Consider the following 13,102-nt stretch of genomic DNA (forward strand, 5'->3'; position numbering starts at 1 on the left):
GCTACTGTACTTTTTTTCATTGGTAAGTCAATCATGTTTGTTAAAAACCAACAATGAGCTCTTTCTGCAGTAAGCAAGTGAAGAACAACAAAGACCTGACAAACCAATTAAAAAACAAGAGAAATACGCTGTGTTCTTGTGAAAATAGGAAAATTCTGTACAGTGTTTGTGACCTGATGTGTATACACTCGAATCTCTATAGGCTTCTATAGTAGGATGCTGGGTCAGGGCTTTAAACAATGGAGTGGCAAACACTCTTTGTGTGTGTCCAGGTATAAATGTAACCTGTTCACAGAGGCATGCTATCAGTTCAGAAACAGTTCTCTGAGAGATCTGACAGACCACCACCAGCAACATGGGCAAGGTAGGTAACAGCAGCAGATTCAGTCCAATGAGAACATGAGCAGCTGTAGCTGAGTTCCATCTTCTGTTCCAGATCATCTTCTACGAGGACAGGAACTTCCAGGGTCGTTCCTATGAGTGCATGAGCGACTGCTCCGACATGTCCTCCTACCTGAGCAGGTGCCAGTCCTGCAGGGTGGAGAGCGGCTGCTTCATGGTCTACGAGAGGCCCAACTTCATGGGCAACCAGTACTTCATGAGGAGGGGCGAGTACGCCGACTACATGAGCATGATGGGCATGAGCAGCGGAATCAGGTCCTGCAGGATGATCCCCATGGTAGGTACAAACCATCAGTCCAACCTGATCCCAAGAAAGGGCAGCCTAGTCCAACTGTGTTATTTTTCCACCTACAGCACAGAGGCCAGTTCAGGATGAGGATCTACGAGAGGGAGAACTTCGGAGGTCAGATGAACGAGCTGATGGAGGACTGCGAGAACATCATGGACCGCTACCGCATGTCCGACTGCCTGTCCTGCAACGTGATGGACGGCCACTGGCTGCTGTACGAGCAGCCCCACTTCAGAGGCAGGATGATGTACCTGAGGCCCGGAGAGTACCGCAGCTTCAGGGAGATGGGAATGAGCGGCATGAGGTTCATGAGCATGAGGCGCATCATGGACATGTGCTAGATCTTTTCATTCCAATAAACGGTTCACCTTTGTAAACTGCTGTGTGCTCGTGTTTGACCTCATTTAGACGACCTTGAGGAGAATTACATTCACGGTGACTGGTACTGCTGAAAATCCAACTTAAAATCTTCTGGCACATTCAAAACCAAAGTAGTGACTCTGATAATAAATTTGTTCTCATTATGGATCGAAGACATCTCCATGGATTCAAAATCATTGGCTAAAAACATCTGTGTATCCAATACTTATTTTTTATGAGCCCATACATGCAAAATGGTCACATATCATTCAGGTGGGGTTAGAAATGATCAATAACATGACCTGTGCTTCACATTACCTCGGCTATATTCCACACTAAACCTACGGTATAATGGTTGGCATGGAACCAAAAGTAGACTGGAATGAGATGAACACTTCAGAGATCTTTACTGAGCTACAAATCCAGGCAGAGGTATCAGATGAGGATCAGGCAGAAGCCAGGAAGAGTCAGGAAGCGAGCAGAATCCCAAACCGGTGAGGTGAAGCATAGGAGGAACGCTGGACGGAGGCATGGAAGCAGACATACATGGGAAGACTAAGGCGACGTACAACCTACAGGTCTTGATGCTCGGTTTCAGTTTCATGTTGAGATTCGATTTTTTTTTTTGCATAAACATTCACACTACATTTAAATGCAACTTCTATCAGACTGCAGTGTGAACGTGAAACGACCAGACAGTCAAACTGAGTTCACTGTTTATGGGAGTATACGTACGTCACACAGTTCAGCAAGTATATATCAATTTTCAAGTGTGTGCGTAAGAAGAGCCGACATAGTTTAGAGAAAACGATGAGGGAAACAAGGAGCTTGAGGAAAAAGAGAACAAAGCTTTCTCTGTGCCAACTTCCTCCGCCACAGATCCATAACGTCAGTCTGTCGTGTCTGTGCGACTTGAGCATTCAGACCGCGGTCGCCTCCAAAAATAACAGATGCTCATGCGACTTGGCACTACAGATGAAGGAGGCATGGGTCTGGTGTGAAAAAATCAGAATTGGAACATTCGCTCAAAAAAGTCACAAAAAAGTTCAGCTATGGATCACTTGTGAGCAGAAAATTAAAATTGGGTCAGATTTGCACAGTGAACGGAGCATAACTACACCGGGAAAGGGGAGGAGACGAGACACCACTGATTAATTGAAAGACTGGAAAGAGGTGAGGAGACAAGGGAAACGGAAAGACTCAGAGGATGTGGGGGAGCAGAGGAGTAATGGAGGAGCAGAGGGGTCATGGGGGAGCAGAGGGGATCCTGACATATAGGGCTTGGGATCACGCTTTGCATTGTGGGGGGTGGCGGTCATGTTGGCCGCTCACAAGTGTAAACAAACACATAACAAACCCAGACACGAGCAGGAGAAGATGTATGATTAGAGCTGCAGAAAGCAAGAAAAAATGCTGAAATGCCTAAAAGGGTCGGATATATATCAACTTACGCTTAATAAGGAGGCCAGAAGCCGTTATCTTGAAAAAAATTGCAGTTATTAACGGTTTGAATGGTTATCAACTTACTGTATTTTCTTCGGTTGTGTTGTTAGCTGAGTTTATAGGATACATTTAGAAATTTTCTCCTTTTATATTTATATATTCTCCTTTTATTCTATTTGTCTGTTTGCACTACTGTTATTTGTGTTCATTTTGAGAGTATTTTTACAAATAACATTGTCTTAATATGCACAGTTTTTTTTTCATGTCAAGCATTTTGCAAGTTTTGCACACACCCTTTTATGTAGTTTTGAAAAACTACTATTTATTCTGTATTATTAACTTTATTTTCTCCTCTTAACATTATGTTTAAATGTTCTGTTTGCACTACCGGCCATTTTGTTCATTTTGACAGAATATATTTATGACCGCAGGCTGCATGTGTTACGAGACACTTCATTTCAATAAACACCAAAAAAAAAAAAAAAAAAAAAAAAAAAACCCAAACAACTGAAATACATTTCAGTGTCTTTATTTAAAAAATAGTGGGTAAGGATACCACAGACATTTATAGCTCCACTTAACAGGTATTCATTTCAGCAGCTTGGGCTCATGTTTGTCAGCGCGCAACATACAGTAACTATCTTATCAAGGAAAGTCAGCTCATCATCCTTGCAGGGCAAAACCATGTGAATTGTTGCTTTCACAGATAACAGTGTATTTGTTGCGGATGGTTATGATTACCCTTTCGACATGAATGAGGAGGTGGGCAAATTTTCTGGTGCTCTCCACATCTCTTGCATCCAGCTGATAGCGGAATTTTGTGAAGACAGGAATCTTTACCTCCGCGCATATAAGTCCCACATTCGAATGCAATGAAAAGTTATGTTTGGTCGTCTTACAGCCGCGATCCAAGCGAGACGGCGAGATTTAGTCAGTGCAGAAACTCGTTCTCCTTGATGGCGCTTCCAAGCAGGAAAATGATAAAAACAAAGTCCGTTTTGGATCTTTTTACCCTGGCGATCGTGTGTTCTGCTATCACAACCAACAACACAACAACGTCTGGGCAGGGTTGCATTTGTAGATAGAAAAAAATAGCGAATGTGTCCGCACGAACGATGACAGCACGTCTGTACACAATGCGTTTGCGGTCCATGTAAACAACGGGAGAGAGCGGCCAACATGGCCGCAGCTCCAAGTGATGACGTCACGATCCCAGGCCCTATTGGAGAGGCTGTACTTCTTTGACAAGTGAAGCTGATTTCTAATCCAGGGATTCCTCAACCACCGGGTCGCAGAGAGCAACGGAATTATGATTGAAATAATCATTTGAAACTGGAATCATCTTTGAATACAATGAATATACTCACAGGACTTGGAATATGAAACAGACCCAGACAATAACTTCTTCTCATCCATCCATCATCCACACAAATCCACCCTGCCTGAAGCTGAGAGTTTCCCCCTCACCATTGACGACTCCTCAGTGACCCCTCCCCTCGGGTCAAGAGTCTGGGTGTCATCCTCCACAGCTCTCTTCCTTTTCCACTCCCAAATCAATAACCTCACTTTTAATCATTCATTTCAATCTTTCAATCATTTTCAAAATCCTCCTGTACAACTTTAAAGCCATCCACCCCCCCCATCTGTCCAATCTCACTCACAACGCCATCCCCTCTCGCTCCCTCAAGTTTTCCTCCCCTATCCACCTCTCTGTCTCTGCACCATGGGGAACAGAGCTTTCAGTTGCTCCGCTAACCAACCTAGGCATTTCCTCCCGCCTGACATCCCAAACACTGATTCTCTGTCAGGACCCTTTGGGTCCCACCCGTCTGGCCAGGTCTCCCATCCTTCCCTTTGTCCTTGTCCTTCCCTGTGTGTTACATCTACCCCACCTGTTGTCTGTGTCTGCCTCACCTCAAGTTCTTCTAGCCAATGGACTTCTCCTTGTGCTCATCACCCTTGTGTTACACCTGTGTCTTTCAGATTTGTGCTCTGCTCTCCTGTGTGACTGTTGGATCATTGTAAAGTTCAGGCTGTGCATGTATGAGGTGGAGGTAAGGTGAAAGTGGTGGCTGTTTTTATTTCATTATATATTGATTTTAGATTTATTATTTTAATATCGTAAGGCACTTTGTGTTGTTTTTGTAATATGAAAAGTCTGTAAAAAATAAAGATTGATTTTACTTGATGTACGTGTCGGTTAGTGTTCCAGTGCTTTTTCACTCGTGTTTGGTGAATAAAGAGTTTCAACTCAAGCCAAAGCCTTTTAGTCCTGCATTTGAGTCCTTCCCCCGCGGACCTGATGAAAGCTCCAGTCACCACTGGACTCAGCGGGCAATAACGTATTTCCAAGACCTGCCAGACACCTAGAGTGATGTCTGCGGCAGTGGTGGCGATCCACCTGCCTCAAGCTTCATCTCCAGTGGTGCCGGTTCTCCACCCGTCTCAAACTTAATTTTCGGTGGCGGTGGCGCTTTGCCCGCCTCGAGCTCCATCTCTGGTGGTGGTGGCGCTCTACCCACCTCAAGCTTTATCTCCTGTGGTGGCGGTGCGCCACCCGCCTTCAATGTCATACCCAACTGGTCGGGCCTGCCAGCCTCCTGCTATTCCATTATTGATGCTAGTTTGCCATGGATGAGTTTACTGGAATGACAACCAACGCAGCGTCATCAGTGTCAGGGAGGATAGATGGACTAGTGGCATTTGTTCAAAGAAAACTGGAGGAGGAAGGTGGAGAGAAGGCTCTGCGCTGCATTATTCATCAGCGGGTCCTTTGCAGCAAATGCTTAAGTCTGATAATGTGACATCCGTCGTAAAATGCATCAACCGTATCCGGTAAGTTTGCTCAGTTCAGGATGAAGATTTTCAACATAGGAAATGTCTTGAAGAGGGCTGAGTTGAGAGAAGAACAGAAAGTTTTCATGGGGAAGGATGGGATGGCTGTTCCTGTGCTCAAGTGATCCCAAATGGCTCATGGACTTAGCTTTTCTTGTTGGCATCACACAGGAGCTGAATGTGCTGAACAAGAAGTTCAAAGACCCGGGCAGCTTGTCAGTGCTGCTTTTGACCACGTGAGAGAATTCTCCACTAAACTTGTGTCATGGAAAGCCCAGCTCTCTGACAAGCCTCTGCCATTTCCCAGCATGCAAGGCCCTCCCGGATGTGGGCACACCATTGAGTGGCGAGAAATATGGTGATGCCATTGTAAAGCTGCTGGGAGAAACTGATCACAGTCTGCAGACTTCAAGACGCACAAAGACACACTTTTAAGATTTTTGCTGACCCCTTCTCCTCCTGTGCTTCAAATGGAGCTCATTGACCTGCAGCGCTATTCTGAACTCAAAGCCAAGTTTTCAATCTTTGAGAGAATTGCCCCCCACCTTCCCGGAGCTTTTCAGGAATGTTTAAGTGAGCCATGTCCCTTTTTGGGAACACATGTGAAAAGCTTTTCTCCACCATGAACTTTAATAAGCCAAATAGAGGTCCAAACTTACTGATGGGAATCTCAACCCATACAGAGGATCTCAACTGCTTCGTCCCCGAAGCCAAAAGTGGCTCGGCTGTGTAAGAGGAGGACTAGGCAAGAGAAAGTTGCGTTCTAGAGAACCCTTCATGCTGAGGAACTGTTAATATTTATGATTGAGAAGACTGGATCAATGGGATTATTGTGGAATGCTTGTTGCGGCCCAGGCTCACCGGGCTCTACCTGTAGCGGCTCCCAGGTAAGTTGAGTTTGAGACCAACGATCAACAGGAATATGATTTGGATGTTGCTGCAAATAACATAAATAGGTTCTCTGTAAATGTTGCACATGACCAACCAAGGGAAATTCCTGACCATGGCGGATTGGAAGATGTGGGAAGTTTTATTCAAAGAAACCAACAATTGATGTTCCTCACGGCAGTTAATGAAGGGAAATTTATTGAAATAACAAGATGTAAAAATAAAAAAAATCACCTTATTGTGACAGTATTGATATAATCACACTGAAAAATATAATTACATAAAACTACATTTACCTTAATAACACTCTTGACAGCATTCATGGTTTGAAAATGTTGACTTGTTGAGCTCTTGAAGAAAGACACCTCACAACACCTGGTCTGAGTTCAACTTGGCAAATGTCATTTGTTTGCAGCTAAATTGTTTTTGTCTCCAGAGCAGAGTGATTACCAGGGTAGAACTGTGTGATGGTCAGAGTGAGAGATGACACTTCCAAATGGAAGGGTTTGTTCAGTAAAACACAAAATCTCCTTATGTTCAGTCACATCACTGAATATGGATTCACTCTCACCCTTCAGCTCCTCCAAAGCCTCATCAACAGATCCTGTGTAGGTATCCACTGACCCCTTGTTTTGTTATGGAAACCTCCAACTGTCTTCAGCGCATCATCTGGCAGTAGAGATGGGATTTCTGGCTCCTTGAAGGGAGGCAGGTCTTGAGGAACCGTTCCTTTCAAAGAGCCATTAAAAAGGCTCTGCTAGCTGTTGAGCATCCTTTGATGTGCATTAGAGAGACTGACACAGACATCGGCCTTAGTAGTGCCGGACTCAGTCCTTTATGTTCTGATATCTGACACTGTTACTGTTGGGTGCTGAGTTTTCATATGTGGCATAGTGCTGTATCTGGCTTGTTGTCCCCAGAAAACTGCATCCAAATGCTGCTGTGTGTCCTTTGACAGAGCATTTTATGTCTGTCTGTTTGTGTGTGTGTGTGTGTGTGTGTGTGTGTGTGTGTGTGTGTGTCTGTGTGTGTGTGTGTGTGTGTGTGTGTGTGTGTGTGTGTGTGTGTGTGTGTGTTTCCATTGCTAAAATCTACTATTTATCCCCTTTGATAAAGCGGTTTTTAACATCAACCAGCAAAATGTGACATGAGTCATTCACATAAAGGCAGAATTGAGAGTTCGGACTCATCAGGCACACAGGTAACGTGAAGAAAGCGTGGGCAGTCTGAACATACATACAGCTCGCAGAAAGCTATGAACCGGTTCGCGTCGTTCAAACAACCGACCCATTGGCAAGCATCACATCTCTACCTGGAAGCTGCACATGGAAAGCCTTCAGGTGACAGCTATGATTGAGCTGTGTGATCCAGTTTGGCTCTTTCAACTCTGGCTGCTGTTTCCCCCTGACTGACCAACAAAGCACCGATTTCAGGAACTGCTCCAGCAGCTTTCCTCAGCACAACTACCTGACTGCACTGTGTAACACTGAATGACTTTACTCTGTGTCACAGTCTGGATTTCACTGTCTGAACTGTCTGTGGTTTAGTGCTCTTGAAACAATGTGACTCACCACATGCACAACCCTTTGCATCACAGACTGGAATTCAGTGTTTCCAGGTGGTTGATGCAGTGGAAGCTGATGAAAATGTGCTTTTCATTGTTTTCATGAGGCCAACCAGACCTTTTTCTCGGCGCACCATCAGTACCGACACAAGTTTGAACTAGCTGAGAAGATATGGCACATAAAACGCTAAAAGTGCATTCAGAATATCCTCACCTCTTGTTTGGCCATGGAGTGGTAGTTCACACACTTCCTCTGGAAGAGTTTTCTTCTGAGCAGCGTCTGTGACGTCTGTGTTTCATCCATCGAGACGCTGAAACAAGGTACTGTGTGCAGATCTGCCAACCACTGGTCCCAGACGTCCTTTCCGATGTCGTCCATCCACCTCATTATTGTTTGTTTAACGATCATGTCTATGATCTGTATTTCTGTTGAAGACAAGAAGGAGCCTTTTACTATTTCTGGATATGAAAAACATATTTTTCCATCATAAGATGCCTGTGTTAGATGCTCTGCAGCGGAGGTTGCCCTGTGGAGAAGATTTTATTGCTCACAAAGTGAAACAGTGAGCTTTGCTCTTTTCCTGTTTCTGAGTCACTGCCAGGTGGATCATTTTCATTGCTTTTAACTGCAGTCGTTTTTACCACTGTAATGCTAGGCTCTCTGGTCTTCTCACGCAGAGTATCAGCAGCCTTCAGCTTTTCCGGAATCCAGCAGCACAAATGCTGATGAAGACCAGACGCCAGGAGCACATTACGTCTGTCTCAAGATCACTGAATTGGTGCTCATTGCATTTCAGAAAGGATTTAAAGCTTTTACTAGCTTTTAAGCGTCTTAGCGGTCTTAAGCCCTCCTATTTATCTGACTTGTCCCGTCCTACACCTGCCATTAAAATGCATCTCAGGCGATCCGAGTACGTGTAAGTGACGAGCCCCAAAGACAAGTGGCACCAGGCACCAATATATCTTCATTCAAACCACTTCCTGAGGTGGTCTGGCAGGAAAATACCGTATTGGCCCGAATATAAGACGACTGTGATTATAAGACAGCCCCTATTTTTCAAATATCAAAAATAAAAATATGTTGAAGACAATAAGGTTACTCATAAGAGAACCTTTTATTGTACAATTATTTAAACTCTAAAACTCACAACATAGATAACATTTCACGTGATTTAAGATTAAAAAAATATTACTGCAGTATTAAATAAAAAATATATTCTCTTTCTCAAAATAAGCAAAAATAAGCAACAATTAAGTACCTCAAAGGTTCAATAACTGCATTAGTGATGTAAATAACTTTATAACCATCAAATTAAAATTCTATTCAACTTCATGAACATTAACAATTCAGCCCTCCGTGAATGTTGGATTCAGTTTTGCATGTAGAGAACAGTTCTTCAGAAAGAAAGCAGGCGATTTCAGCTGGTCTGAGCTTTTATTACTTTCTCCTGAAGGCTGTAAAACTGAAACAAACCAGATACACATATAAGTGAACAAATACACAAGATGTATCACAAAATACATCACTGTCTAAAAACAAAACAAGTATCTAAAATCAAAGCTGCTAGCTCAATGCTAACTATTAATGGAAACGCCATTAACATGCTAACGGAATTAGCATCTGCTTTGAAACTTCAAAACAAACGGCCAAACTCACAAGTATCAATTTCACCTCTATCCTGAACATCAACTAAGTATACTTGAGTACTTACAGACATATATTTTCGATGCGCTGTTTGAAATGAACCTTAGAAAAACAAACACCAGCCACACTTGCTCAGTGTTCTTCTTCTTCCTTGGGACAATGGCGGGTGGCGACCAACAACTTAGGTGCATACCGCCTTGCTCAGTCTTCTTCTCACACTGCTGTAGGCTTACACTCTGTCCAACTCACTAGCTCCCCCTAACGGGGCGGCGGAGTCACTGCATGGAGCAGAGGCAGTACAGGTCACCGGTACTTTGGCTACATCTAGTCCTCCATTATAGCACGGCCCCATTTTTGCGAATACCATTTCTGGAAAAAAACATCGTCTTATATTCAGGCAAATACGGGATTCTGATATGTTTGGTAGTGGGAACAATATGCATCTTGAATGTAGTCCAGGACGGTTGTGTAGCTGGAAAATATGTCATGCCCAGTGATGGCTGATGGGAAATTTTTAGGTGGGGTTCTTCACCGTTCTTCATTATCAGTAAATATTCTGAAAGCTAACATACAATTTGTTTACAAACCAGATAGGGATGGGCAGTATAAAATCCTTCCAGAGCAGCAGCCATCAAGCGGCTGGCTGCTTTAATTTGATGTCATTTATTTATACTATATTGTTAATCAGTGATCGGTGGAATCTCTAATAAAACCCGCCTCCCCCAGGGAGATTTTTTTTCCCATCGCTATAAGCAGTTTACCTGCTCTTCAATTTCAAATTATTTATGGGAAATTAAAGTGACACTAAGGAACTTTTCAACCTTAATAAAACATTTTAATATCTTTTGTGATGATACATCGACTTACAACTAGTTGAATGACCCCTCTGTCACGGCTTGAGGGCGTCAGTATTGCTTTCACTTGGACTAAGCAGCTGTGAGGAGGGTGGTAGGAACCCTGCACACTAAAAAACTCCAAATGTGCGGACTGCTTTACGGCATGTGTCACATCACGATATAACATTGTTCAGCCACCATTAGATTCATTACCTCGTCGTTATCCGTCCTTCACACAGCCACTGGAAACAAATGTAGGAGAGTTCAGTCCCACAGCATGCCACCGGGAGCAGCATTTTACTACGCCACGCGCTAGTCCTCGTGGGAACTGTAGTATTCCTTCAGGCAAAACACTACCGCTTTTGTCCACTGGCGCCGCCAAAATCAATGAAAACTAAAAGTTCCTTAGTGTTGCTTTAAGCACATACTTTGTTAATTTATTATAATTTAGTATTAGAGTTCACTTTGTAATCTTTACTCTGTTTCTGAGTCATGGAGGGCCGTGCAAAACGTCACAAATGAGCAGATCATGAGAACAATGTGAGAACATCTGGAGCACGACATGAGCACAGGGGAGATGCGTTGTGAGGAGAAATTTAAAACCAGAAAAGAAGTTCTCTGTTTAGCTATCTTCTAAAATTTGAGGGGAAAATGGATTCATTGTTAGGAAATAAGAGGAGAAGGGAGAAAGACTCTGGAGTTAGGAGTTCAAATGGTCCTAATGTGTGTGATCTTAAAGAGCTTAGTGTGCATGAACAAGTTTTCTTTTTTGGTCACCCTCTGAAATCTTCAAGGTTCTGAATGATTTCGTGCTGGAAAATAATGTCAATCGGGGCCGCTGCTGTGGAATATGCACTGCCAAGGGCAACGACAGGAAGACACAGCAGCCGGGTAAATATAAGTGCAAGAAGTTGCCCCTGCGTCTGTTTGGACACAGTGTATAATCCACCGCCAGGCAACCGAGATGATGCCCCAAGAGCTTCGCACTGCACTGGACGAAGCAATAAAAAAATCAAGAAACCTAAAAAGTCGTGCCCCATGAATGCCCGTGTCTTCTCCATCCTCTGCAGTGAGATGGACGCACACTTCAAACAGCTGCTTCTGCACTCCGAAGTCCAGCGGCCGTCCCGAGGGAAGGTCGTCACGCGCCTGTGCGATCTTCGTGAGGAAGTCCTCCTTTTCCTCGCTGAAATCATCTCTCCACTGGTGAAGCACATGGAGGACATGAAGTGGATTTCAAATAAAAGAAAAAATTTGTCCACTGTCTGAGTTTTCTGTGTTAGTTTATGTCAAAGAAATGTGCAGCATACATAGATGTTTTCCAAAGATGCAATCAAAATTGTCTTCTAATGTTTTGAAGATATGAAAAGGTTGTTTATATAATTTAACACAGAATGTCACATGTATATAAATATTAAAAAGACATCAGAAAGACACGTGCCATTCAAAGGCCCCGATAAAATTGTTAAAATATGCTTAAAGATGAAAAGAAATGTTTTAAATTGTTAACAATCTTTAACACTGTGAACATACATTACTTCATCAAATGACATGTAGATAAAAATGTGTTACATTTCTTGCAGATTAAGTGTCATTTTAAAGCGATCATGAAGGTGTTGTAAAACAGCTTTTGTGTGTGTGTGTGTGTGTGTGTGTGTGTGTGTGTGTGTGTGTGTGTGTGTGTGTGTGTGTGTGTCTGTGTGTGGGGCATTGTTCTCCATTCATGAGTGGCAAATAATGAGCAGACCAGTTCAACACAACAAACCATCAAGCAATACATTTCAAAGAGAACAGTGATTTTTCAACTCATTTCTTTAGTCTTAGACACAACACTGTGAGCCAAGACAAGATGTAAGTGCTGCTGCCATCAAGGCCAGGTACCGTGTTGCCATTAAACTAGCCTCAAAGCCTTGCTGTCAGGGAGAGTTTGGAAAAACCACAACCGCTACAGGGGAAGTTTTTACCGGATGTTGAACCAGGCGGTGTCATTCAAATTGGCTTTATGTTGAGACTTGAGTCCTTTTCCATGGAAATTGTTTGGTTTTGTGAAAATATGGACATTTTCTTCAGTTGTGTCAAGAAAACCCTTCCCGTTTAATTTTAAAGGTGGTTACGGCATTATTTCATCAGTCCTGCCCAGGAAAGATGACACTGAATTATATGTGGCCCCTGAATTAAAGTGAGTTTGATGGCCCTCACAGACACTGTGAAAAGTCAGAGATGATCATTTTTATGGAAAAAATTCTCCCCCTCTTTATGGATTTGTAGGCTCGAGCATTGTTGACTTGAAAGAAACTGAGCACTTTATTTTAGTTTATTTAAACATCATCAACATGACTGTCGCTGGTTTCAGCTCAGATAAGTGTGTACAACAGTCTGAGTTTAGTTTTGAGTATAGAATTTAGAAATTTAAGCATTGTATAACCACACAAGCTCCTCTTCTTGAAAAAAAAAATGTTTCCAAAAAGTTAATCTAAGAGTGCATGAATCACTTGTAGCTCATTCAGATTCATAAGAATACTATAAGTGTTATAGGTTTATTACAATAATCGCTTTTTCTTTGAAAATGTGAAAAAAATAGAGGTACGTAAGCTGTAAGTTATTTGTGTAGCATGTAAGTTGCATCACTTTTCTTATTTGCCTTTTATTTTGGTCCCATTAGGAGGTCAACAAAAGCATCATAGTTTAATAACTGTGATTTAATGTCATCAGTGTTTAGTGGATTATATTGGTGTAATTTTGTTTTTAAAAATACTGGCACAGTTATCTGCTCTCGAATCCACCTGTGATGAAACCATTGTCTGTTCACACTCATGAACACGTCTGAAAACCGTCGTCTA

The 13,102-nt window shown here is 42.8% G+C and overlaps 1 protein-coding gene across 1 annotated transcript; it reads left to right on the forward strand.

Moving 5' to 3' along the window:
- The first annotated feature begins 304 nt into the window (after positions 1-304).
- Positions 305-1,032, forward strand: LOC115403540 (gamma-crystallin M3-like). Its single transcript, XM_030112473.1, has 3 exons — positions 305-364; positions 437-679; positions 757-1,032. Exons 1-3 carry the CDS (start codon positions 356-358, stop codon positions 1,030-1,032), a joined length of 528 nt encoding a protein of 175 aa, XP_029968333.1. The 5' UTR covers positions 305-355.
- The last annotated feature ends 12,070 nt before the right edge of the window (positions 1,033-13,102 follow it).

Source organism: Salarias fasciatus, chromosome 16 (assembly GCF_902148845.1).
Source record: "Salarias fasciatus chromosome 16, fSalaFa1.1, whole genome shotgun sequence".
In the NCBI taxonomy this organism is placed as follows: domain Eukaryota; kingdom Metazoa; phylum Chordata; class Actinopteri; order Blenniiformes; family Blenniidae; genus Salarias; species Salarias fasciatus.